Raw genomic sequence first — 27,864 nt, 5'->3', positions numbered from 1 at the left:
TCTGCCATATACACCACAACTGTTGAGACGCCGCCAGGATCGCGACCGGCGACAGCATGACACTTCTATGGCGTCATCAGGCGGAAATCGAGGCACCACTTTTTTGGAGGCGGTAAACACACTAGTCGGAGACGCGTTCTAGGCACCATAGTTACGTCAGATAACCTTAACAAATTCAGACGTAAATCACTTTGCTTGGACTGGAACGATGTATTTCAAGAAACGGATCCAGATATTGCGTACACTGAGTTTCTGAATAAATTATAAAAACTCTACGCGGCTTGTTTTCCATAGAAATCTATACAGACTTCTGAAAAAACGCATAAAGCATGGATTACGGAACTTTTGAGAATTCGCACGAAGAACATATGTTATATCGAAAATGTGTGCCAACAAAAAAGATTGAAACGCTTGATTTTAAATGTTACCGAAGCCAGTTCAATAAAGAACTTCGAAACGCTCGGGAAAATTATTCTTGTGATTTCTAGCATGTTGCAACAGAGGGGACGCTGTTTGAAAAAAACTAAACACTGACTTAAACCGCACGTACACCCCAGAACATGTAGAAGAAATAAACTCCGATGGCCAGAAAGTGGCGGGTCAAGCACTAGAAAATGCGCTCAATGAGTATTTTGTTAATTTAGGATTTAAAAAGTCTGAGTCAGATACTTGCGACTTAATAAAACTAAGAAATTTCACATCAATGTTTCTTAATCCGATTATTGATATAGAGGTTATATCAGTCTTTAATACATAAAAAATAGTAAAATTTGCGACTCCTATGACCTACTGATCATCAACCCTGTTAAATACGTGATCCATCTTATTTCTTATACATTTTGAATATATGCTTGCTCAATAAAAGTTTTTCCCGACGAATGCAGCTGGCGAAGGTTACAGTATTATACAAGAGAAGTCATAGAAATGACATGGGTAATTATAGACCTGTTTTCTAGGGGTCTCGAAAAAATCATACTATCTCGAATAACCGCATTTATAGATAACCATAACCTATTAAAGGGGCCCTGCAACGACTCTTTGACTCGTTTTTAATTTTCACCGTACCTGAGCGCACTGAACGTAGTAACTTAATAAAACGTTTCGTTTCTCGAATTTTGCTTTATTTTAAAAGTTATAGGCAAATTAAAATTACAAAAACAAGCAAAAAAATAATCTCCTGCATGACGTCCCTGGTCCTGGCTTCAGTGGCCGTGAACTAGAGGAGGGGTAGTGAGCTCAGCGAGCGCTCACGGCTGCCGCACTCCGTGTCGACGGTTCGAGAGGGCGCAACTAAAGCATGCATGTGCTGGATAGGCTGGATGAAGCGGGCGGCCAGGGCGGCTCGTATTGCATTTGCTGCGCGACTAAACACTAATTCGGCACGACACTTTATTTGCCACAAGCGACAGCAAACACGGGGTAAAGATCAGTTCAGAACGGGAGCCACTTCTCCCTGCCATGCCACTAAACGGCCAAACCGCAAGCCAAACCTGCTCGCCGAATGCCTTCGGTACGCTCGGTACCGGTCGGATCTTCGAGCCCATATGACCGCAACACTGCCGCGTACATCTGGGACCTTTCTACGCTCGCCGCTCGTCGGTGCCTGATCCCACTACTCCTTTCTAGTATGCGCCGCCTTTTCCACCGCTTGGTGGCGGGTATGTCGACGGGTCATTTCATGTTTCCGTACTTTATAAACTGCATTTCTTTCTTTTCTGATCAAAACTACTGAACGAAAACTACTTTCATAAATAACTGAAACCGTTCGCGCCACTTATATTATGTGTTTCGACTAAAAAAAATATTTTAGCGGCTCTGACAAGTAGTAAAGCCAGGACCAAAAATATCACAATGTCGTCACAAATCGCGCGCTTTCGGCACCGCGAGTCGCCCCCGTAATAGTGGGGGAGGTTTCCGCGTCGCCCGGTTAAAATATGACGCACTGATATTTAGTTACTCTCTCCGTGCCCACTGGCTTGCCCGAACCCCAAGAGACGTGGAAACCGCAAAAAAGGCAGACGCTTAAATATAACTTCAAGGCCCCTTTAAGCTCTTCTCAAATTGGTTTTCGTAAACAAAGATTCGCTGAATTCGCCCTTCTTACACAAAAGAAACATATTCTTGGAAATAAAAAGAACAAAAACTAACTCTTACTTATTAATCGAATTTACCGAAGCATTTGACTATCTTGATCACGATTTGCTGATCCAAAAATCGGAACTCTACGGAATATGTGGTCAATTCTCACTAGTCATTAACTCATATCTGTCCTTCCGTAGACAATATGTGCACAGAAATGGTCATGAATCGGCAATAAAACCAATTAGATCAGGCGTTCCCTCAAGGAAGCATTCTGGATCCAGTCTTATTCAACATTTACGTTAACGACATTGTAAATGTAAGCCAGTCAGCATAGTTTATTATTTACGCCGACAAAACTATAGTTTACTATTTACTAAAGATTGCGTCTCAGAACTTAGTTTTGAAAACTTTTTTTTTTTCAAAGAAATATGTTTTGGGATGACCATCATAATTAGATCACATCAAAATTGTCCAGCATAGGTGGCGTTATATTTCGGCACAAATATATTTTGCCACTCAGAATAAAATTGTTATTATATAATCCGCTATTTTATTCAACTATGAATTATGGTCACGTGGTATAGGTCACAACTACTCATACACGCTTTAAAAATACATTCATATTACAAAAATGACACTAAAAGAATTTGCAATCTTGCATCTAAATATCCAACGGAAAATCTTGTCGGTCAACATAATATATTAAAAATATATATTTGTACAAATATCGGCTATGCGTGAAATATAGGGCTAAAACAAATATTCAAAATCGTCATCTGGAAGATTTATCAAATTTAACACAGAAAATATTTTCATAACCAACTCGAATTACTGAACCTTGGGACGTCACTTTCAGTTAAACAAATTACGGCCGTCAAACTACTGCTTACACCCTTCCGATCATTATCAATTTGCTTAGTGCTAATCGATTCGAACTCCACGGACTGTCGTTTGGCGCTTTACGGGAATTTATCATGTCTAGCTAAGAGACATAAAAAATAAATTGTTTGCTTCTTTACTTGTTTATTTGCTTGCTTATATAAATACATTACTTTTTCTACGATGAATTTTCAACAACTGCCCTCATGTTACTTGTTTAGCAATCAGTATTTATATATACATTATTTACATATCAAGTGCAGATTGCTGTCACTGCCTTCGGAACCTAGCCGCTCAACTTGCTCGCGAGCCTTTTCTCCGTGTCGTCCTCTTCTTTCCTCTTTCAAGAGCTGGCGCGATGATCGCTACACTTGTATCATATGCAAAATAGACTACGTTTTTGGCAAGTATCTACTGTGAACGGTGTTTTTTCGCACGCTTTACTCTTGCTGCTGTAACCTTCTCTCTTCTTTTTTTTTCTTCTTCTTTTGTGGTTTGGGGCCAGTCAAGTTATTTACACAGCTTTTTTCTCATCCCTCCACCAAGATTGTATTTTTGTTGGGAAAAAAGGTTTCAAAACGAACAAGTCACCCGGGGTTGATGGCATTCGCAAGTATGACGTCAAAACAAACTTCACGAAGATTAAGAATGTTCTTTTAGTTATGCTAAATGTTTTTTTACGTGTGGTACCATACCCACTGGCCTCAAAGTAGCCATGGTAAGGCCTCGTTTTAAAGGAGGAATACATTCTAAAGTTGAAAACTATCGCCTTGAAAAACACATATTTCAATCGACGAGCAGTTTTATTGATAAGCATGGTATCTTTACGTCAACTCAATACGGCTTTATCACTGAACGAGGAACCCAACCAGCTCTGTAGGACTTCTCTGATTATTTGTACTCAACATTTGAAAGAAAAAAATGTGTTAAAAGGTATTTGTACTTTACTTTGAAAGTACATTGTATTTATAATACTTTAATTCAAGTGCATTGTGCCCGGTGTACTTACTAGTCTACTTGAAGTACTTAACCTCTCATTTGAGTTGTACTTTACTTAAATGTACTTTAGCCAGCACTGCCTCTCGCGGAGCGAGCTAAAATAGCGTTCGTAAACGTTTTTTTTTTTTTTTTACAGCGGTGTTGTTAAGGGCTAGGTTCCCCAAGATCGTGTCCGTGTATGTCGACACAAACCTACCTGGACAGCTACCGCCATCTATAAGCGACGGCGGCAAGCACACAACCAGTATGGTTTCCGCCGTTGCTCGTAGATGGCGCCAACCTTTCCAGCTGTAAAAGAAGAATGGATAGTTGGGCGCGTTGGTGGGAATTCATTGTAGGAAACAGCGCGAAAAACAGACGACGACGAAGAAGCAGCACACAGTGTATCGAGTGCAGCTGCGCTGGTCTTCCTTCTTCACAAAAATAAAAAAAGATCAATTTTTTATTTTTTTTTTTAATAACGCGAGTGAAGAACGAGGTTCGTACGCTACGAAGCGCCATTCACAGACAAAACTAAATCAAGAAAACACTGTAATCGAGGCAGCACAGGCCACTGAGCCGACATTGGGAAAATCTTGGAAAAAGAGGGCCATCATCGGTCCATTGTGTCTTCTCTGTAACCAGTAATAGAAATGTCTTCAAAAAATAGGTCCTTGATTGGCCCCCCTTATCCTCTTTATCACAATATTGAAAATCCATTGGAATCCCATTAGATAAATTGAAAACTACTTTCCACGTGCTGCCAATGACCTTCCAATATCGTCCAATATTGGACGGTCATTGGCACCCCAGCTGATAAATTGGAGGCCACTTCAATAAAGTTCCAGTGGAGTTCCAATTTTGTTTTAAATTTGGCAGTCATTGGCATGCCATTGGCTAAATTGGAAACCACTTTCAACGAATTTCCAATGAGCTTTTAATGTTATCAAATATGGGAGAGTGCTTGGCACACTATGAGATAAAATGAATACCACTTCTAATAAAGAACCCATGGCCTTCCTGGATACAAATTCGAATGTAGTGCCAATAGGCTTCCAATGTTTTCCAATATCGTGCTCTGATTGAAACCTCATCGGATAAATTATACATCTTTTCGAATAAAGTGCTAATTGGCATCCAATGTGTTCAAGTATTGGGCAGTCATTGGCACCCCGTGGGGTAAATTGGATACCACTTCACACGAAGTGACAGCTTTCAATGTTGTATAATATTGGGCAGTCATTAGCACCGGATTGGATAAATTGGATATCATTTCAAATAAAACTCAAATTGATTCCAATGCTTGTCTAATATTGCTTAGTCACTGGAACCACATTGGATAAATTGGATACCATTTCAGGCTAATTAGCCTGAAATGGTATCCAATTTATCCAATGTGGTTCGTCACTTCGGTGACGATGACCTTTCAATGTTCTTCACTATTAGGCAGGCATTGGCACCCCACTGGATAAATTGGTAACCATTTCGAATGGAGTGCTAACAAGCTCCATATATGTTGTCAAATATTGGGTAGTCATTGGCACTTTATTGGAAGAAATGAATACTACTTCCATTGGGCTTCCAATGCTGTCAAATATTGGACAGTCATTGGCAGCCCATCGGATAAATTGGATACCACTTCCCATGGAGTGCTAATGTGCTTCCAATATTGTCCAATATGGTCAGTTATTGTTACTCCACTGAATAAATTAGATATCAAGTTCTAGTGTGTTTCCAATGTTGGACAATATTGGAGAGTAATTGGCATTTCTTTTAATAAATCGGAGACCATTTTCAATCAAATTTGTATTTGTTTCTAATCTCGCTCGCTATGGGGTAATCATTTACATTCAATCTGACAAACTAGATACCATATACAATAAGCTATGTAAAAATAGTATAAATATACAAGGTTAGTAACTCACCATCACTGTTTTCTAATTGTCTTAAAATGTAGAACTATATTCGAATTTTGCTGGCTAACTTCGATGACTTATCGGAATATATTTTTCAAGGTTGCATAATAATACAATATCACAGAATAACCGAGACCTCGGTGTTCGAGTTGCCTTTCAATATTTATGACACCATTGACACCAGAAATTGTTTAAAAAACTTCACTTTATACTGTGTCACTATTAAAACCCATTGACGCTTCCACAAAACATGTTTCGATCTATAGCTCAAGAGTCTCCTCCTTGCTCTAACTTATGCCAAAATTAGGTAAGACGTTTTGTACACCAATTTACTACAGCAAAGCTGTATATGACTCGCAGCTAGGATTTCGGACATTCTTTCGTGTCGTCGTCATCACACACAAAAAAAAAAAAAAACTTTAACGATTGACGCTAAAAGTGCTTTTCATGCATTCAACATATAGCACAGCATTTGTTTCAATAACGAACAAGCATAGAGCAAGCATCTGAACCAGATAATTTATGATAAGGCGCTCCTGATAACAATGCGAAGCACGCAGCGCTTACCACATACGTTTCCCGGTAAAGACTACTGTTGTGCAAACTGCCGCGGTGACGGCAGCTTGCGACGTGGGGAGTGACGTCACTAAGCTTTTCATATTATAAGACCATTTTGGCTGTTTACAAACATGAACTGCCGCTTGCGTCCCAAGTGACTTCCGGTCGCCCCGTCTTTGCAAGCCTGTTGAGCTTGCTTATGTCAACAGTGCTAGAAAGCATATATGCTACACGGACAACAACGTTGGAGATTTGACGAGGGCCTTCGGCTGTACAGTTTAATGTCTTGAAGGATTCAAGTTGGTTGAAAAGAATATTCAAAAAATTTTAATAGATCTCGCGCTTCTCCGTGTTTTTTTGTTTTTTTTTTGCGTTCACCTGGAAAATTTGTAACGTTTCATCGAAATTTCAAGCGGCAGTGTCGAGGCGGGCTTTGTTCATTAATTGTGGTTCTCTAAGATGTCAAAAACTAGAGTGCCGCCTGATGGCGTTTGCCATGAAAAAGGTCTATCCCAAACGTTTTGATACGGTGCATTTACTTTTTTTTCGTCAATCATTTGGTCTAGTGGAGTGGGCAATCGTTGCAGGTGATACCACAGCTTCGCTGACCAACCACCTTCACAGCGTGGATTGGCGCTGCCAATTTGTTTTGTCGGAGATTTCTGGCCTGCCACAGAAGTAGCTGAACCGTAAGTGCATCCGAAACCCCGCTCTTCACCGCAATGCTCAAGCGATTGTATCTCGCAAGTTGCAATGAACTTTTCAAAATTCAGTTCAGCAGCGTTATGACTCATCATTTTCACATTCCGATGGGCAGGAGGTAGTTCATGTTTCGTTCTCAAATTTAGCTGCGACTGCGCTTCTCAACCGTGGTATGATTAGCGATTTTTCAAATGCTGCGACTGTGCGCCTTCCACTGGGCTTTGGATGCGTGTGCGACAAAGTGTCATCAAAGGCAGAAAGCTCGCGATCGAAGTGGAGCATATCTTATGCTTCATCACCTCGTCCTGTGCTAACGGACCTGAAAGACAGAAAAGTTGGATCGTCTGCTACGCACCGAGCGCCGCGGCGAAGCGAGATCGGACGCAGGCTGAAATTGTAATCCGCTATTTCATGTTGGAAGCCATCGACAACCCGCGCTGCTCTTGTAAACCTCAAGTCGTTCTGCTGCTGTGCACAAGACGGCATCGACCGGTAAATGAAGGTGTCAAGGACAAGCACATCAGACGCCGCGAGAACTTTCTTGCAGTGTCTCAGTTAGTATGACGCTCTCACCGAAACACTGCCCAATCGAATGGGTCAAAAATGCTCATCAGGAAGGAAGCTGTGACGCCATGTCCAATGAGCAGATGATGATGCTCTTACTCTCGCCTTGACCAAAATCGGTCCTAGCACCTGTTTCTATGCAGTTTGAAAGTAGCAACACAGAAAGACACGGTCGATAGACCTTTTCATCAAGGGTGCCACCATCTTGAGTATAGTACAGGCGAAAACGTTGTTTTGCCGTCACGACGCCAATAGAATTCATTTAGGTTATAAAAGTAAACGTCACTCATTTTCGTTTCGTCTCCCCTCTATTTCGTTTACTATTTACCGGTTGAAATGTTTTATTTTTTCCGTCTCCCATATCGGATATGCCTACCAGGTGGCTAGGAACGAAAGTAAGCGAAATAGGTATATACTCACTAGCTGCGCGCGGTGTTACTAAAGGTACGGGAGTGCGAGTGTAGCAGCGGGAGAGAAGGAGAATTCCCCTCTTTTTTGTGTATCTCCGACATCGGTTTCGTCCCCCACGGAGACTAGCCCGTCACCCAAGATTCGTACAAAAGAAGTTTCCTCTCTCTCCCGCCATGGCAACTAGTGAGGTGGAATATATATGCCACGGTGTTGTCCCTTTATGCGAGCACGGCTGTCCACTTCTTGAAGGCTGAAAACCCTTATGGCTTCCTCCTTTCTCAGTGTTAGGGTAGTGAAAAAGAAAAATGAAAGCCGTTTACAACTCCCTGTAACGCCGAATTAGAGCGCAGCTCTTGAGGACGCGGAGGGAAGGGTACTGAGGGTCACATGTTCTCGGGGGAGGGGTTGACGTGACCTCACGGTTACGCCGACGGCGACGCCGACGCCGCTCAAGCCGGAAACGGGCGCCTAAGAGCTGCGCTCTAAAAGAGAAAGAAGGCACAGGACAAGAGTTGGCTCACTATGCTATCAAGCTCTTGGGAGAGGAAGAATTAGCGAAGCTGTGACGAAGAACAAAAGAACGAAGCAGGCTCGGGCCCGGACACCCAAGGGGGGAGGGGGGCAAATAACGCCGAATCTCTTCGAGACCAACAATAATAATAATATATAATTCGCGAAAATATTTACGTGAGTCTGAGCCGTGAAAGGTTGAGCGAGTCTCCACAGAGAAGAAGGCACCCCCAAACTTTCGAAGTATAGTTGCGTAACAACGATCGTGCCTGGACGCTTCGTTTCATATCGTATAGTATACACGTTTTGCAAGAAAGGCTCCTGTGCGCTGCCACTTTGAGCGATGCTGGCGCCGCGTAACGTTTCCGTCATGTTGGGGTGCGCTAGGGGCCCGTCATTGGAGTGCGCGAGGACAAAATGGCGGCGTCTGCTGCATTGCCGATGGCCAGCGTTAGCGACGCACTTTTCTTTCGGGACGCAGGAGGAGGTATCAATCGCAGCCTCTGTTCTAGCACGTTATGGAAGCCAGAGCTGCCACGAGCGCAGCCATCGTTGATGCAATGGTCATGCGGTTTACGGCACATTCTGATACGCACTTTGAAAGTGGATAGTTTTTTATTTCTTGCTTGTTTAGGTATTTTATTTAATTGTTTGTGCTATTTCGTAGTCGAAGACAGCACCTGTATGTTTTAGACATATTTTTTTAGTCTCTTTCTGCGCTCAGTGGTGTATGCTTCAGCAAGAGACGCTTGGCAACATTGTACGACAAGCAGTGAACTATGGTGCCTAGAACGGGTCTCCGACTGATGTGTTTACCACGCCCAAAAATCTCGTCCCTCGGTTTCCGCATCATGACGTCATACAAGTGGCATGCCGTCGCCGGTCGCGATACTGGCGGTGTCCCAGCAGCGGTGCTGTATGTGGCAGGCGCCTGTTCTGCTACAGGTCGCTCTCCAGTGTGTCAGTCCACGGTAGCTTTGGCAGCCAAAAGTTGGGACGCCGTGACGACAGCGAAGCTCGCGTTCGCTCGAGCTTTTCGCCAGCATCTCTCAAACCAACCGCCAGGGTCACGACATCCGATAGCATGGCACTCCGGCTTTTGTGACGTCATTTGTTACCATTTTCGGACCACTTTTGATTCATGGGCGGCATAGCACGTTAAACACACCAGTCGGAGACGCGCTCCAGGCACCATAAGGGAACGTCCTGGCTGGAGAGTCGATCCGCCTCACCTCGACGCGCGCTTCGATGTTAAGCCGGGATCCCACTTGCAAGGTGCATAAGTGGCGACAGCTTTCTGTGGCAATGCGGTCAGGGGTATGGGAGCATGTGCGCTTGCACACCTTGAACTCTGGTAAAAGCTGCGCACGCACACTCCTCACCCCAGTTTTCTTCTAGTGCTACAAAGTAGAGAACACAAAGCATTTTTCTGCCTCTAAAATTCTGCTTCTCTCCCCCACTCCACCCTAAGAAAAAAATTGGTTTTATTCAATGAAAAATTGCAATTAAAACGACAGCAACACTAGTTATTCTCGAAAAGGTTGAAAATAAATAATGATAAAAATATAGACGATCACTTTTTGGTCACGCTCCGAAAGTTCCCAAACATACAGGGGTAAAAGGAAAGCAACATATAGAACGAAGACAGGAAAAGCATCTTTCCAAAAGATGTTTTATCCTATCTTCGTCTTTTTTGTTGCTTTTCTTTAATCCCTGTAACGTAACCGCAAGCTCGAAATCTTTGATTTCCAAAGGTTTTACAAGTCATAGCAAACCTTCCACAAGCTGGTTGCCTATACTCCGTTTCACTTGAAGTATGACCGCGGTCGGCGCTACAATCCGTGGAGCACCGCCAAAAGTCACAGCGCTCGTTCTCTTCGTGGGTTTGCTATAACCAGCTAAACCAATCGCGCACAGACACAAGCGCAGGATTGCGGCGCAATAATTGTGCGAGATTGGTATGTGGGCGATAGCGAACGTACAAAGGTGACGAACACCATGACGAAGCACTTTTGGCACCGCTTGCTTGGCTCCGTCGGATGTATTGTCGGCTGCACGCGGACTTCGTGCTTAGTGCTATTAAGACACCAAGCACAATACAACAGACGACTACAAAAAGAAAAAAAAAATACGCAACAGCTGCCAACAAGACAAGACTGGACTGAGAGCGCAGGACAGACCTGAGCGCCGACACTTCCTCCTTGTCCTGCAACAGCGACTCCAGCCGCTGTCCAGCGTCGAACTTGGAGCACAGTGAGCCCTTGAGCTGGGCCAACGCCTTCCGCTGCCTCTCGGCCAGCTGCCTCTTCTGGTGCAACGTCTTCACCGTGGTCTCCAGACGCCGCCGCTCCTCCTGCAGCTTGGACGCCGTCTCCGCTTCCTCCGCCGCAAAACGCCGCTGGCGCTCCGGCGGACGGCAGATCTTGGCGCGGACGGCTTGCACGCCACACTTCACTCCGAGAAGCTCCCGTTCACTGCACAAAACGTCCAAGGTGTGGGTGACCGTGGCATCATTGCACCGTCTGTGCTCCATTCATCCTTAAAGGCCGACGAGCAACCAGACAGGAGAAATTTATCCATCAATTTCTCCTTTTCATTCGATAAAGAGGGAGATCCCCCGCCCCTTTTTTTCCCGGCAACCGGTGCCGGTGGCCGCCACCGCCGCCGGCAAAGGCGCCACCGGCCTATGGGCGCCTTTGCCCCATAGGCAAAGGCGCCGTTCGAAAACATCTTTCAACGCAGTTGTTAGAACATAGAACATAGAACACAGTTTTATTTGAAGAAAATACATTTCTGAAAGTTCAATAGCGAGCCGGTGAAAGCCTCAAGGGCTTGTGGAATAAGAAAGGTAGCGACATCTTCTCCCTCCTCCTCTGACGCGTACACATTTTATCTTTATATTTTGCTCTTTTACACCCACGTGTCGACGGTAGCGCCGCCTGCATCGCTCCAAGATAGCAGACGGCCTTTTTATACTTGAGTCAGCGCGAAGTCAAAGGCTGAAAGACATGCAAATACATACACACAGGCTAAAAGCGCACTGTCACGGTCTACCAGCCGCGAAGAATGTGTTCAAAGAAAGACAATGAAAGCCGAGACGTTGCACAGTCGGCGTTATTTGATTGGCGATATGAGCTCATAGGATACACTGCACTCCGACAGCATAGGCATTCCTTCTCCCTCCTAGTCCCTCATGCTCACTTTTATTGTTCTATTTTGTTCTTTCGCGCTTGCGCGTCGACGGTAGCGCCGCCTGGATCGCTCCAAGATAGCAGGCGGCTTTCTTCAAAGGATGTCGCTACTTTACTGTGTATAGGGGCTTTATATAACAGAAGACATTGGCACCATCTATGGGGTGCACCTGGAACTGCATTTCACTAGAGCGAAGGTTTTGCAGTATTTCCGAGATCAAATGCATGTGTCATTTATGAGAGACGGTTTTTGATAACATTGTCAAAAACTTTTCGAGCGAAGAAAGAAATAATATTGAGTTAAAAATAGGAAATATATGGAAATGTCAAGTGTTCCACACGATAGATGTCGCCAGGTCGCCAGTGTGTTCTCTCGTCGATCCCAAGATATCTTGTCTGGGCCCTAATCTGAACACTTGGCGACCCTTTTCGAAATACTGCCCTCTTTTGGCAGCTGTGAAACTCCTGCACAATGGCCGACTAAAATTTCAACGTCACGACACACTGGAAAAAACACACCCACAGAAAAAGGTGATCAGCGCAGTGACGTTGCACTTTTGACGCTTTTTGATTGGCTCGTCGGCTCGTAGTATTAGCTGCGCTCCGACGTTAGCTATCTTATGGAATGACTTGAACGTTTCTCGATGCGGTTGCTCCGCCATTGTGCAGTGGTTCCGGCCTTCTAATAATCGGCACGTGACTTTCGAAAGGGGTCTATTTGCATAGAACACGAGACCCAAAGCCGACATCCTGGTGCAGCACTGGCACGGAAAGCCACAAACATTTGAAATCGCCTCATTATATTTCAACAATACTTATACTAATACTGATACTATTACTACTACTACTACTATTACTAATACTACTACTACTACTAATAATAATAATAATGATAATAATAATAATCTTTTTTTTTTTTTTTTTTTTACACAGGGTGTATTCAGAACGACACGAGGCAGGTTCGTCGAAGCCAGCAAGAACTTGGAAGACTGAACCTAAGTAGCAGTGGTAAATAAGGGAGTTTTGAAAAATAGTATCATAAAACAGAAAAGCGTCAAAGTCAGGGGAAAAAATTGCACGACGATCACACGACGTAATGCGTTTAGACAGCGGCACCTGTGCTACTTATTCGACGATATACAACGATGACGATCGATTGACATTGCGCCGATCGTGCGTCATACGGTGATCTGATATTGGATTGACGTTGTGCTGATTTAGCGTCGATACGTTGGTGATGAAATATCAGGGAGTTGTCGTAGACCGCGCTTCCCCCTCCGCTAAGCCCCCCGCAACGAAGAAGCCGCTACTGCGCCTGCGCCCCGATGGCCTTGGCTGTAGAGTTCGTAGCGGGTTGCGGAAAGCGTTGCGGGACTGCCAAGACGATCTACGAAAACTCCTTATATAGACCAGTGTCCGGAAGTGCTCTTTTTAGCCTCGACCGCAAGGAGCAAAAGCGACCAATAATCTCGAACCCAGACGCTCACGGGGAGGGGTGGCTGCGTCGGCCTGCGTCGGCTGCTTCCCGCCGCGGGCTTCTTCGCTGGTGTGCCGACTGCCGTTTCGCCGGCATCGGTCCTGTTTACCGCGGTATGTGAGTATAGTGCCCGTAATGTGAGAGCCGTTTGTCCATTACGCCACTTTGCCGCTGTTGGTTTCCATCTAGCCGAGCCAGAAAACATCTCGCGACGAGTTGACCGTGCCGCGAGTGACGAAGAAGCAAACATGGCGACGGTTTGTGCGATTGCTTTGGTGGCTCCGGTGTTGCGTGTCTTCAACGTCCTCGTGAAAAGATTCCCCTGCCCTTCGAAGTTATTGCAAGCTACACGAGTGGCACGAAAGATGTGGAATTATCGTCTCAACTACAAATAAACAGGCCTTCACGAGCAACGACGATGCCGAGCAGGCGCTCGGCACCATTGTGTCGTCAGACGCTCTACAACGCCGAGGTATTTTCATTTATCATTTGGAATGGCTTAAAGAGTGGCAAAGTAGTGTATTTCGCGGATTGTTAACGCCGAGGCGAGTGCCCTCCGTTGCATTGCCGTTGTCGCGCAAAGTGCAGAGAAAACCGGGTGGCGATGGCGGCGGTGCTCTTTGATCGCTTTGATCTTGCGCCGTCGGGTTCTTGGAGTCCGGAGTAAACGTACGTACGTGCGTCTGCTGGATTGGTGTTTTGGACTACCGCAAAACTCTCTCTCGCGGGCATTTTCCTTGTGAAGCTTAGAAGCTCATTACACCTCGTCGTCGACTGCGCTCATTTGACTAAGACGCACGAGCCTGCGTGATGTGAATTTCACTGCCTAAGATCTTTGGTGTGCTGTAACGAGAGCTAATAAAATATCACCGCGAACTTCTGAACAAACGAGTCGAAGTTTCTTCTGTTATCATAACTGATCGCCTGTCACAATATTAATCCGTAGCGTTCCTAGACTCCGCCCCCATAGGCACCCTGCTTCGTTGCCCGATAGTAAGTGTCTCCTGGTACCTCGTAGAATTCCAGCTTCCACTTCAAGTAAGTACCATCCTTTAGAACTGGCAATTAATAGTTTCGAACCCAGACGCTCGCAGCGTGTGTGTGTGTGTGTGTGTGTGTGGGGGGGGGGGGGGGAGGGGGGACGCATGTTAACATACTCGGAGCCTTCGTTTACGCCGCTTCGCGGCGGCAGACAAGGCGGCACATAACAAAAGAAAGCCAATCCGAGCTGTCTATGTAGCTAGACCTATTCGCTAATATGAACGCCGCCATTCGCTAGTCATTCGATGAAACGTCGTGGTCTTGTTTTCATCCGCTAAAACGTCGTTCGATCAAGTGAACGCCTCTCACTTATTTCGGCTCGGCAGAGCCGCGCTGCCGCAGTAAGGCAAGGAGATCGCGAAAATCGGTTTTAGACGTGCCACGAATGTAATGTCGTATACAAGAAGCCAACAATCAAGCATTTGAAAGCTACAAGAAAGCGGTAGCGAAATAATTACTACGCAATGAACCCGGACTGAAACGCGGATGTCAAGGGTCAGCAGACAACGAGAACATCTATAGACAAGAAAGGTTTTTCCTTGTTTTCTTGATCGAGGTGGGTTCTCGAATGCTCACGACATCTTATCTGTTGAAGAACGGGCCGTGGAGGCTTCTGGTGAAAACTTCCTTCACGATGTGTCGGTGCATTCGGACAGCCTGGCGCATCCAGCTCCCCAAAGCAACGCCGCCAACGCAGCCCCCCCCCCCCCCCCCCCCCCCCCTTTCCTGCCTGCCGGTTCTTTCCGCGTGGTGGTGCGAGCGTAGATAATGAGCATCTGTGGTAAGGAAGGAGAGGAATTAGGTTTAGAATTCAGTAGTGAAAAATCAGCAGTCATGATTTTTAACAATAATGAAGTTGAGAGGCTGAAAATACAGAATATTACAGTTGAGAGAGCTAGTAAATACAAGTATCTAGGAGTATGGATATGTGACGGTGCAGAATATCTCAGTGAGCATGAAAAGTATATAATAGGTAAGGGCAACAGAAATGCAGCTGTAATGAAAAATAGAGCACTTTGGAATTACAACAGGTATGAGGTGGTGAGAGAGATTTGGAAGGGGTCATGGTCCCTGGCTTGACTTTTGGAAACGCAGTGCTATGCATGAAATCCGAAGTACATGCGAGACTAGAAATAAAACAGCGCGGAGTAGGTAGACTGGCTTTGGGGGCACATTGCAAAACGCCAAACCAGGGAGTACAAGGAGACATGGGATGGGCGTCTTTTGAGAGCAGGGAAGCGGTGAGCAAGATAGAATTTGAGGATCGGTTGAGGCAAATGGATGGGGACCAATGGGCACGAAAGGCTTTCAGCTATTTGTACATGAGGAGCATAGACACAAAGTGGAGACAGCGCACTAGGAAATTAAGAGGAAAGTTTTTAGGCTATAGTGGAGATACGGAAGAGCAGGTCTCAGTTTAGAAGAAAGTTAAGGCCACAGAAAGAGATCGATGGCTAGACGGAATGCAGACAAAGACGGCTCTGGAAAGCTATAGATTAAACAAAACAGTTATTGCCAAAGAAAGCATTTATGACAATTCTGGGGGAAGCTCATTGTTGTTTGAGGCGAGGACAGGTGTTGTGCGAACCAGAACATGCAGAGCGAGGTACCAGGAAATGGATACAGTGTGCACTGCTTGTAGAGAGGAGGACGAGACGGCTGAGCACTTGATAATCTACTGTAAAGGGCTTCACCCTATGCCTACCGAAGACAACAGGGATTCAATAAAGTCATTGGGTTTTAGAGACAGTGAAGGGAGAGTGGATTTCAAGACTGTAAAGATTACCAAGCAAAGATTAATTGAATGGTGGCAGAAAGCGAGGGAAAACTAGGTATTTTCTTATTAACTGATGGCAAGGGGTTTTACAGCCCCACTTTCTTTGCACTGCGGAGTGAATATAGATTTCCCATTTAAATATTCTAAGCTTAAATAGTAAAACTAAATGGCTAGGTGGCATAAGCTACTGCCCGATCCAAAGGGCTCAGCCGCATTCATCCATCCACCCATGGCGGCGCCCTCGAATTGGCGCGGACACTGGTCTATACTAAGGAGTTTGCGTAGAGCGCGTTTCCCCTTCCGCTAAACCCTCCGCGACAAAGAAGCCGCTACTGCGCCTGCGCGCCGATGGCGTTGACTATATGGAGTTCCGGATATCGTAGCGGGTTGCGGAGAGCGTTGCGGGACGGCGAAAACAATCTACGAAAACTCCTTAATTATTTTATGAGGTCGTGATGTGTTTTCCCGCCAAATTTAGCTAGGAAACTGAATTGGTGCATATGCCACGTGACGTAAATTTTTCCGCTAAATTTAGCGGGAACTTGAATTTGCCTGTAGCTCCCGTGACGTCTGGTCACGTGACATTCAATTTCCCGCCAAATTTAGCGGAAAAACCTTCCATTTGCGCTCACGCCGTCGAAAAACCAGGGAACGGGCCACTAACAGCTGTCGCTGTACAAATAAGTAATGAAAATATAAGCTATTTTTTAAGTAGAACAGTAATGGAGGGTACAACTTCATTCAATCTATTGGATTTGTACGGTCAAGCCGATGCGTGGAGAGACGTGTTGTCCAGGGACCACCCCCTGTCCTCCTCTATGATGAAGCAGAAGAGGGGGAAGGTAGCAAACCCTAGACCGCGGCGGCTTCCTCGGCCCAGTCGCAGATTTCCTTCCGGACGTCCGCTTCCGAGCTGTGCATCAGCACGTCCCTCTGCTCCGCATCAATGCATGCGAATGGAATCCTGTCCTTAAGGGGAGAATTGGGACACTCCCACATAATGTGGGATAGTGTAGGAGGAACAGAATTTGGAGACTCCCGAGTGCAGGTCCTGCAACCAGTGCGAATAAAGGGCAGGATTTGGATACGTGTTTATTTGGAGTCGTCGCTAGGTTCATTCCTGATTCTTGGTTAGCTATGTGTGTCCCGCAGGAAGGTTCCTGCATGCTAATCTGTATGATCGTGTAATCTCATGGTACGAGTTCAGTGCGTCCCTCTGATCGGCTCGTTGCTTGTTCCCGCCATTGCCCCCCGTGCCCGGTATCCTAGCTCTCGGCGGTGTTATGGGCGGCTTCGTTTCCGGGGAGGGAGGTATGAGCCGGGGCTCAGATTAGGCTGACCTTGTCGTTAGGAATTTAGGAGGTGCGTGTTAGACTCGGAGGGTAGCCTCGGAAACCCTGCCTCTCGCGAAGTTAAGAATTGCGCGCTTAGAGTCCGATATGATTGTTTGAGTGTTGGGGACAAGGAGAGCTATGGCATTGGCGACCTCTTCCGTAATTTCTGAATAGGTTGTTGAGATCGAGCCCCCGAAAAGGGGAACCCCAGGGCCGTCGGTGGTGACTACGGTCATGGCTTTTTGGTGGGAATAGTTTGCAGCGTCCGTGTATACGACGCCCTCAAGCTGGCCGTACTTTTTGTGGAGTGCTGCGCTTCGAGCTTTCCTGCGGTCTGGGTGGTGTTCCGGATGCATGTTTTTGGGAAGCGGAAGAATGTGGAGATTGGGCCCTGATGGCATGTGGAAGCGTGTGTTTCGAGCTTGATGAGCTCTCGTGGTTAAAGCCTAGTTTCTGTAGAATGGCTCTATCTGTATGTGTGATAGTGAGACGTATGTATTGCGAGAACAGATGACGCTCGATCATCAATTCTATCCTGTTCTGTAATCCTAGGGCTAGCAACTTATCGATAGAGGCGTTTGGGGGGGGGGGGGGGGGGGGAGCGAGGCTTAACGCCGTTTTGTAGGCCCTCCTGATGATGCGATTGAGTTTATCGCGTTCAAGTTCCAGTGGTCTCATGTATGGAGCCGCATACGTCACTCTGTTAACGACGAAGGCTTGGATCAGCCGGACCAGATCTGCTTCCTTCACCCCAGAGTGACGGTTGGCTATGCGGCGTATGATACGCGATGTCTCCTGAGTGGCTGCTTCTAACTTTCTAATCTGTTCGGTGTTGTGACCGTTGGATTGCAAGATCATTCCTAACATTCGGATGTAATCTCTCGCTGAGAGAGTTTCCCCTTCGAATGAGAGCTCTATCCTGTCTGGTGGGGGTTTTGTCGTTTTCCTGCGAAGTCCACTGGGTCGCACGATTATGTATTATGATTTTCCCGGGGAGCACGAGAGGCCAAATTCTTTGACCGCTCCGCTATTAGGGTTGTGCGACTAGTGGTCCGAATTGAATAGCGCTGCGCCATTCATAGTATTGACAATGCAAGGGAACTCCAAGATGGCCGGTTCTTTCAGCAGCGCAAAGCTAGGGATGACGCTGCACTATTTGATTCGAACCACTATTCGCACAATCCTACTAACTATATATATTCCTTGCTGGAAAATGCCCTCCAGCTCCTCCTCAGACATCGTATCTGCCCAAAGCGTGATTTCGTCCGCGCAAATGCTTTGGGATAGGCCCGGGACGGTGGCTAGTTTGTTTGAGAGTGTGAGGAGGGCGAGATTAAAGAGGAAGGGGATAGTACCGAGCCTTGTGGTGTTCCCCTTCCTCCCAGTGCTATCGGTGGGGTGACTGTGTGTCTCCTATGTTAACGGTTGCTGTTCTGTCTGTGAGGAACGCTTGTATGTAATTGTATGCTTTGGTGACTAAACTGATTCCGTTTAACATCTGCATGATTGCTGTGTGGAAGACGTTATCAAAGGCCTTTTTGAGGCCTAGGTCTACTATGGCCCTGTATCTTCTAGTCTGTTCTGGGCCATATATCTGGTGATTTAGTTGCAGGAGATCCTGCGCGGAAAGATTAGGGCGAAATCTTATCGCTGGTATAGGGAGTATAGCGGGAATCCTCCAGATAGTTCTGCATTCGCGATAGGGTAACGTGCTCGAAGAGCTTCCCCACGCATGATGTGAGGGAGATTGGTCTCAGGTTGGCTAGTGCGAGGGGTTTGCCTGGTTTGGGAATAAAGATTGGCCTGCTTCCATTCCTGCGGTAAAGCGCCCGCCTCCCAGTATACTCATTAAAGAGCTGGGTCAACGCCTGATTCGAAGTATCGTCCAGGTTTCTAAGAGTTTGGTCTTTCATTTTGTCCTTTCCTGGGGCCTACTGGGTACGTATTTTGTGTAGGGCTGCAGGCGTACCTCCGATGCTAGCATGGGAGAGTCTAGAGCGGCGTTGGGAAGGCCCGTGAGAAAGTAGTGTACATAAAGAAGAGTAACCCGGATCTTTTATGGTTAAATGCTAATATTCTGGTAGCAATAAAAGATTAAATTTTTCATGGTCACGGTGCCGTCGCACGCCCAGCAATGTGCAATTGAAGTCAGATTTAAAATCCTGCCGAAATAAACTAAACGGAATGATTCGATCGGCAAAGCCTAATTATTTTCAAAAACAACATGACAGAATATCGTTCGGACGCACGGAAAACTTGGTCTCTAGTTAATGAGTTTCGTGGTCCCAACGTTCATCATTGTATTCACGATAACCTAAAGCAAAATTTTGGCAGCAACTTACGCCCTGTTGTGGATAATTTCCATGCCTTGTTTGCAACTTTTTCTGGTCAAGCGAGAGATTCGTCAACTCATATTGATAATGTCGTCACCTCTTCCGCCTTACTTTTGCCAGTCCAAGAAAGAGATATGTTCTCGATAATATTCAGTTTTAAGCCAAGCAAGTCACCCGGGATAAATATGATTAGTCTCTCTGACTTTCGCAGAAGTTATGGCAGTCTGAAAACGGTCCTTCTTTTTATGTTGAACAGCCTTATTGAAGCTAAATTCATACCTGAGGACCTCAAAACGTCAATAGTGCGTCCTTTATGCAAAGGCTGTGCCAAATATAATATCGAAAATTATCGACCTATTTCTTCTATAGGCAAATGCAACGTACTGTCACCTACACAATTTGATTTTGTGCATGGGGAAAGCACTCAACTACTGCTTGGAGATTTCGCTGACAAACTTTACTCTGCTTTCGATCATAACCTTGTCACCTCAACTCTGTTCTTAGACCTATCTAAAGCATTTGACACTGTTAGTCACACGTTACTTTTAAGAAAACTGCTCTCTTTAGTGATACACGCGCCGTCCGAACCCGAAATTTAAGTTCCCGCGCGTTGACGAGCAGCCAATCCGGAGTGAACGTCATTGCTAGGGGGTCTATCGCCTGCGCCGTAAAAATGTGCCGCCGGGCTCGGATGTTGGTTTTTTTACCGTGGCGAGACATTTTTGGAACGTTTAATGGTTTCGTCGAATTAAGACCATTTTCGACGTCATTCTACCTACGCTGTCGCTCAACGCGCTTTCGATATACGCAAGGCGAAAAAGTGGTCTATGGTGATCCCTCGCTCGCCTCCATGCTCGCCAAGATGATTCAACGGCCGTTTTCGCCTTTTTAAGGCCACTTCCGTGTGCCCGGGCGCAACATCATTGCTCATGGCTCACCACCAAACCAAGTCTGACTCAGCTCTTGTCAACTAAAGCTGTAGCGCCGTGGTTGAGTCTCATTCGGACCATCTGCATTCGACGGCTTGAAAAAGAAACCCGCGGACATCCAGAACACTTCCTGCACTGTCCGTGGAGAGTCCTCAGCTGCTACAGACGCCGGTGCCTCAGCCGCCAAAGTGCATTTAATTTTGCGGATGAGCCCGTTGCACCGTCTCGTGACACCTCCATTTCTTTGTCGTCGTTGTTTTGCAGTCATGCCCAATCCTGCAATTTGTGGTGCTTGTTCCGATCCTATGAGAACCGACGGAAGATACATGAAGTTCTATGACTGTTTTAGCCACTACCATTTAGGTAAAAAGTGCTCTGGAGTTGCTGACGCCACGTTTAAAGGTACAGTGATGTCTGGGTAATATGGACACCTCCGTCGCCCACAAAAATCGTCCGTAATACAGTTGTTCATAGTAACGAGACAAAAAAGGGCATGTGTAAATTTCCCGAGTTTGTCACCGAAAATGGTGTCCATATAGCGGGGTATCCATATTAAGGGGGTCCATATTAACGAGACTTGACTGCATGAGCACTGCCAAACTTGAAAAGTGGCGATGCCTCGCATGGCGTGAAGGACAAGCAAACTAACTTAAACACCGACTTCCCGTCCTCTCAAGTGGAGCCTGCTGGTTTCTTGTAGCAGCTATCGACGGTGCACCAGAAACTTGATCACCAGCTTTCTCTCAAAAACGCCGTGGATAATCTCCAAGAAATGCACCCGAAAATCGGTACCCTATTTATTATCATTGAAACTCACAATCGATATTATGCGCAACACCATTAATACGATGCAAGCGTCCTTGAACTTTGTTTCTTCTCAGTACGATTCACTAGTGAATTCGACGCAAGCCCAAGAAAAAGCTGCCAAAGAGCTTCAGACAGAAACCAAGGCCTTGAAATGCAGCAACTGAGAGCGGTTCAGAACGACGCCGATCAATCTAATGGTACGTCCAACCTAGAAATACACAGCACAGGCACGTAGCCAGGGGGGGGGGGGGGGGGGGACATGGGGCCCAGGCCCCCCCTCCAGCTCCCCCCCCCCCCCCCCGAAATCTTCCATTTTGCTGGGACCTCCTCTCCCCCTCCCCCTCATACAGCATTTTGTCATGGGCAGGCTCCCCCCGGAACAAAATCCTGGCTACGTGCCTGACATGGCATCACCCTTTTCACCACATGAGAATCTTAGAGGCATCGTCACTAACCTTGCAGGGCAGTTTAGCATTGAAGGCTTTCAACCAGCTCATGTCGAGACAGTACATCGCCTGCCTGCTAGGCGTGATGCCGTGCCCTCCACACTGATTCGTTTTTCATCGGTTCCAGTAAAAGAGCGCTGGATGATGAGACATGGCCGCTTGAGTTCCCTTCCTTGCGGAGACCCACAGCCTCAAAACTATTTCAATGACAATCTTACCGACAACAACAAAAAGCTCTTCTGGATGGCGAGAACCAGAAGAAAAGAAAAGGGCTATAAGTTTGTGTGGGTTCGACATGGTCACATTTTTGCAAAAAAATGCGAAGGTTCAATTTTGCTTCCCATTATGATTGTAGCTAATTTGAAGCATGTAGTGTAGACCCTAATGGATAATTTTTCTCAGTTTACGTGTAGGGTAGACCCTAATGGCTCATTTTTCTCAGTTTAATGACCTCAAGTCTTGAGCTGAACACTTTGATGCGAACCCAGGGACATATTTTACCTTATTCCATATCAATATAAGTAGCTTGCTCAAGAACTGGGATGAGTTTAGATTAACCATAAGTTATGTGCTTCCGATAGCTTGTCATGCTCATTCTCGAGGAAATTAATATCCATAGCGACGACGTTGGACGGTTTCATCTGCCCGGATTCAAGTTTCTTTTGTACTCGCGATAAAAAGGACAGCGGTGGTATCCTTGTTTTTCTCAAATCCACATTCTTTTATTCAGAAATTTCTGTTTCATTCCTTTCTTGTGAGCCATTGGCGTTACGTGTCTTTACTTCTTCATATGAACTCTACCTACTGGCAGTTTATAGACCCCCTTCTGATAGCATTCCTGATGTTTTCTCCGAACTCCGCTGCTGTATGCAGTCGTTGCCACTCACTGCATCTCTCTGTCTTACAGGAGACATTAACATTGACCTCTTAAAGCCTTCCAAATCTATAGTTTGTGAATACCTCACTCTACTGGCCGACTGCGGAGTAGAACCTTATATTCATGCCCCGACAAGAGAAGAATATCTAAACACAAGACTTGTCAGCTCGTCCATTATTCACATTAACCTAAGGGCACCTTTCTCAACAATCAAATCATCCATTATAACCCAGAAACTATCAGACCACTACTTTACAGCATGTCAGTTGGAAATTCCTGGTGAAGTGGGGGCTGAGCCCAATACTCAAATCTGCCAGGTTGAAATAGTTGACCGTCAGAGATTTAACAAGCATGTTTCCGATTATGACTGGGTAACTTTCCAACGGTCTGTATGGCATTCAGAATTCTGTTCTTCTTTTGTTGAACTCCTCCTGAAGTTCGCTGACGCATCAAAAAAAATGTTTGTTTGTTTTAAGCAGAGGAACTCCAGGCCGTGTTGCAGGATTTTTCCTTTGTCTTCGGTTAACTTCGTCCTTTGTCCTTCGGCCCACAGAACGCAGTATCTCCCATGCACCACAGGGAGTGGTGTACCACATTCCCCTTCTTGCGGGAAATTCGACATCGGCCAAACGGGTCGATGTGCCAACGACAGAGCCCGCGAGCATGCAGCGTCTCTAAAGGGAACAGCGGCAGGACATCTGACAGCCCACTGGAGGACATCCCAGTGCAGTATAGCTTTTAACCAGCACCACCATTCTTACCAGAAACAACAATCCTCATGCATGCGAAGTGCTCGAGGTGCTCGCTATCGAGGAGCACGCGAAAAATTACGTCAGCACCCCATCGATCATAGTTCACAAAAAAGAAAGACAATACCTACAAGATGTCACGGCCGAAACAACAACAGCATGAGCTTGTGGCGGGTTAGTTTAAAAAAAAAAAACAATAATTTTTAGGGAATTCTGTGTAAATACTTTGTATAATTTGTGTAAGTGCAAATATCGCCAGTGATCTTTATTAGTGGAATAGGATAATTTATATAATAGGTTTATCGTGCTCTATAGTTGGGACTCTAAATGAAGGAGCAAACGCGCAAGGAAGAAGTTTACACTAAAACATCGTTGGTAGTCAGCTGTGTGTCCTATCCTGTCCTTTCCTTCTTCGTGATCTAGTGTAATTCTAAAGTTCAAGCTGATAAATTTACAAGTATGTACCAACAAGCTCAACTCTTAACCGTTACGTGAGTGTACCTCTCCTGGCTTCCTACACACTCAGTTATGGTATGCGCGCGATCGTGCCCTCTGCCAGCTGCCTCATGGCGAGGTTTAAAGCTCGCAACGCCACATGCAATTTTGGCTAAGTGCAATAAACAAAAATAACTGAGTAGTTTTAACGTCGCGCGCTCAATCGGATGGGACGCAGGATAAAAACCGAGCGTCTGCGTTTCCTTCAGCTCGCGCTTGTCACGGAGAGTGACAGGTGCGAGCTGGAGGCGGGGCCTCTCCTGCTCGCCTTCTCGGTATGGTTCAACCCTTGGTGCCACCTGGTGCCTTCTGCACCACCTAATGCCGATTATTTCCCGCGCGTTTGGCATGAGTTGATACTAGGAGAGCGCCAGAGTGCTTCGTGCCCAGAAGCTTTCTTGTGATGTGTTTATTAGTTCGTATGCAATGCAAAGCGCGCTCGCCTTACAGATTATACCTTTCTATGAACGTGCGTGCGTTCCGAGTTGTACAGGAAACAAAAGGACGCGAAACAATATGAAAAGAAGATGAAAACCGGAAGCGCGCAGGGTTCGGCAATAGTGGGCGGTAATGAACTTGTTTACAAACATACAAATATATAGCTGACACGAATATGCCACCGTTTCACGGCCAAAGCTATTAGCGGCGAGATGCTTTAGTGGCGCCCTCCTACGGTTCCCCCTTGTGACGTCATTAGCTTGCAAACAACAAGTTCCATGGTGTTTGTAAATAGCATGGTGGAAGCTTGAAATCATTGCGCTCTCAAAGGACACTGCCAACACCGTCAAAATTAAAGTTCTTTCATTCCTCTTATTTCCGTCGATGATAAATCCTTTTCTGACGTCATAGTCAGCGTTCGGCCAATCGTGGAAGGCCAACCACAGCGAAGCTTTCGGTCGCGCACGTCGCCAATACTTCGCGTCATCTTTGCATGGACTAACTCCAAAGACTGTGCAAGTGAGAGCGGGTAGCCTTGGCCGCCTCGACTGGCACTCGCTGCACGAGCGCTCGTGCAGCAGCCGAGGAGCGACCCAAAGCTATTAGCTCGCGCCCTTACCATGCATGGCTAACCATAGTGACTGCTAAGGTGAGACAAACTTCAGCTCGATCCAGAAGACTCTGTCTAACACACTTTAAAGATAACAAAGAGAAAACCCAGCCTGAAACAGACGCCTGCATATTAAAGCACCCTTAACATCGTTTTATCTTATGTGCGAGCGAAGCCGAAGCTACAGGCGCAATCATGCTTCGTGAAACAATTCCTGCACGAGCGGGTATTCGAGGAAGGAACACCCAGCGCGTTCGGCTCGCGCTTCTAGCTTTAACTTCACCCATAAGACGAAATTCACTATGGTGTGTATTTCTCGCTTTAAAATGAGCTTTGGCCGCAGAAGCCAATTCACATTTCAAGCGCGAAGCAAGTGAACATTTAGCACTTCTGCTCTATGCGTGCTCAGCTGTGGCCTTCGAAGGTTCCGAGGTCCCGAGCTGTCTTGAGTGTAGTACGCCCTTTCCGCATTACAAGATGCCTCATCATCGGAGCCGAAGATAACATTGGCGGAGCCGCGGAGGAGGCGGAAAATAAAGGGCACATTGTAAATTGGAAACGTATTTTCTTAAAGACCCTTCAAGTTTTAAAAGTAGCGCAAAGTGCGTCAATGCAGGAGGCACGTGCTACGTGCAGCCCTTCGGAAGATCATGGCGGCACAGCTGAGCACTCGGCTAGTTTTCAGACGCCATGTTCTTCCCAGAAGTGGCGCGCGGCGCGTGCCTCGAGCATTTCAACAACAATGAACGGTGCCACTTTTCCCAGGATAGAGGTACAGTGTAATAGAGGGGCTTTAATTGCGCTCGGGTTTAGACGCCTGGCCGGATTGCTGATCTTGCGGCCGCGGCTGCGGCTGCGGCCAAGAGGGATTTTTCTGTCACGTGACCAGCTCCATGGGGACAAGGAAGTACCTCGTCCCTGCCTAATGGTGGAGAAATCCGTATCGCTTCAAGCACAAAAGCCTAATTTCGCTCGTAGAAACTGACTGCAGGGACTTTCAACTGGAGTCCAATTGACTGACGGCCAGGAAGGGTGAAAATGAGCCAAAACAAGGGAAAAACCACTCGAGATGAAAGCGGTGGCAAAATATTTATATACCTCCGCCAGCGCCGGCGTTTCGCGCCTTCCACTGTGGTCGCCATTCTGCCTCCAGCCCTCGCCCGAGACGGACGCAGGATGACGAGCTCCGTTGGAGCGGCAGCAACGGCCGATACGGGCCGCGGTATATCTGTTTCTGAAGATCCAACTGATTACAAGATTATTTTGCCTCCCCTGCCTACCGGATACATCGTGACTAATGCAGTTTTCCTGCACTGCGACGTACGCAACCGCCCATACCGAATTCAAGACTTCAAACAGGAGCTGGAACGACTGGATGTCCTTCAAGAATTGGCGTCGGCAGGCGCCCACCAAATGAATCACGTTCGGATGCTACGTCTGCACTCACTCGCCGCAAAGCAGCGTTTGGTGGAAGCGAAAGAACTGCAAATCAAAGGGGGGCGTTGCCTCGTGCTTGATCCTGCCAACGCGGAAGTCAAGGCTAAACTGCATTGGGTGCCCTACGACGTCCCCAACTGCCAAGTGCGTAAAGAACTCGAGCGCTTTGCTAAAGCGTCCGACATCAGCAGGGACCACTTCCGCGAAAAGGGGTTTGAGAACGTCGAAACGAATACGCGGAGTGTGCGAATGACGCTCAAAGAAGGAGTCACTGTGGACGGCTTCCCGCATGAGATTCGTGTCGACGGCTGCAAGGTCCTCGTCTTCATACCTGGTAGAGCCCCCCTATGCCTTAGGTGTCGACGCAAAGGACACATCAGAAGGGACTGCCGCGTTCCCCGATGTAAGGAGTGCCAGCAGTTCGGCCACGAAGCCAGCGATTCCGTCCGTACTTACACGTCAATCGCTCAACAGCGGAAAGACGAAGAGTCGACCGAATTTCTGATGGACGAAGTGGAGGCAGAGGCTGCGACGGGAGGTGCCGGGCCTCCGCTCCCAAGCGCCAATGACGGCGGCGGTGACGCCTCCATTGGGAACCAGGACAACCCTGGGGAGAGTTCTCAGCCCAGTCAGCCAGAGCAAGCAAAAGAGGCGACCGGTAACAAGGAACAAAAGGTTCCTTTGTCCCCCAAACCATTGGACGCGGGTGAGAAAGTCGGGATGAACGCTGAGAAAGATAAGGGTACCCTAGACAGTGAGACTGAAGTGGAACCCATGAACATCGACGTCAACCAGACCGGGAAGCGACAACGGGACCAGACGCTACACAAAACCTCACCCGATGGCACGGTTGGTGGTGAACCATCGTGGCAAGTGCAGGGACCCAAAAAAAGCCGTGTCGTGAATCGGGACCAAGCCTCGAGACCTTCGGGACGACCGCAAACGTAAAGACTCGCAGTGTGTAACATTCACTGAGCCGAGCCTTTTCGGGGTGATAGGCAGCTTTATAAAAATGGTGATCTTGGGTGAGTTTGAGAACATTCTCCCTTTACAACACCACGCTCGAACCTATCGCGCCACCTTGAATGTCAGGGGGTTTAACTCCCGGAAAAAACAGTATCAACTCCAACGACTACTCAGTGACGAAACTATAGACATTCTAGCCCTTCAGGAAACAAAAATCTACGGTAGTGAACAGACTCAATATGCCTTAAAACCTTTTTTGAGCAGGTATGAAATATGTGTCAGTCAAGCCAACGGAGTGTCGGCAGGGTGTTTTTTGTTTCTCGCGAAATCAATTGGCCTGACAGATTTAAAAACTAC

The 27,864-nt window shown here is 46.7% G+C and overlaps 1 protein-coding gene across 1 annotated transcript in view; it reads right to left on the bottom strand.

The window, feature by feature from the left end:
- LOC8035402 (myosin-9) overlaps positions 1–27,864 on the bottom strand; it is a 57,095-nt gene that overhangs the window by 9,982 nt on the left and 19,249 nt on the right. The window contains exon 2 of the mRNA XM_029981539.3: positions 10,777–11,074. Within this exon, the coding sequence (XP_029837399.1) occupies positions 10,777–11,074 (298 nt within the window). The remainder of the gene's footprint in view (positions 1–10,776; positions 11,075–27,864) is intronic.

Source organism: Ixodes scapularis, unplaced genomic scaffold, assembly GCF_016920785.2.
Source record: "Ixodes scapularis isolate PalLabHiFi unplaced genomic scaffold, ASM1692078v2 PGA_scaffold9__187_contigs__length_104089568, whole genome shotgun sequence".
Lineage (NCBI taxonomy): Eukaryota > Metazoa > Arthropoda > Arachnida > Ixodida > Ixodidae > Ixodes > Ixodes scapularis.
The sequence above is the reverse complement of the archived record's forward strand: the minus strand, read 5'-3'. Positions and strand labels throughout refer to the sequence as shown.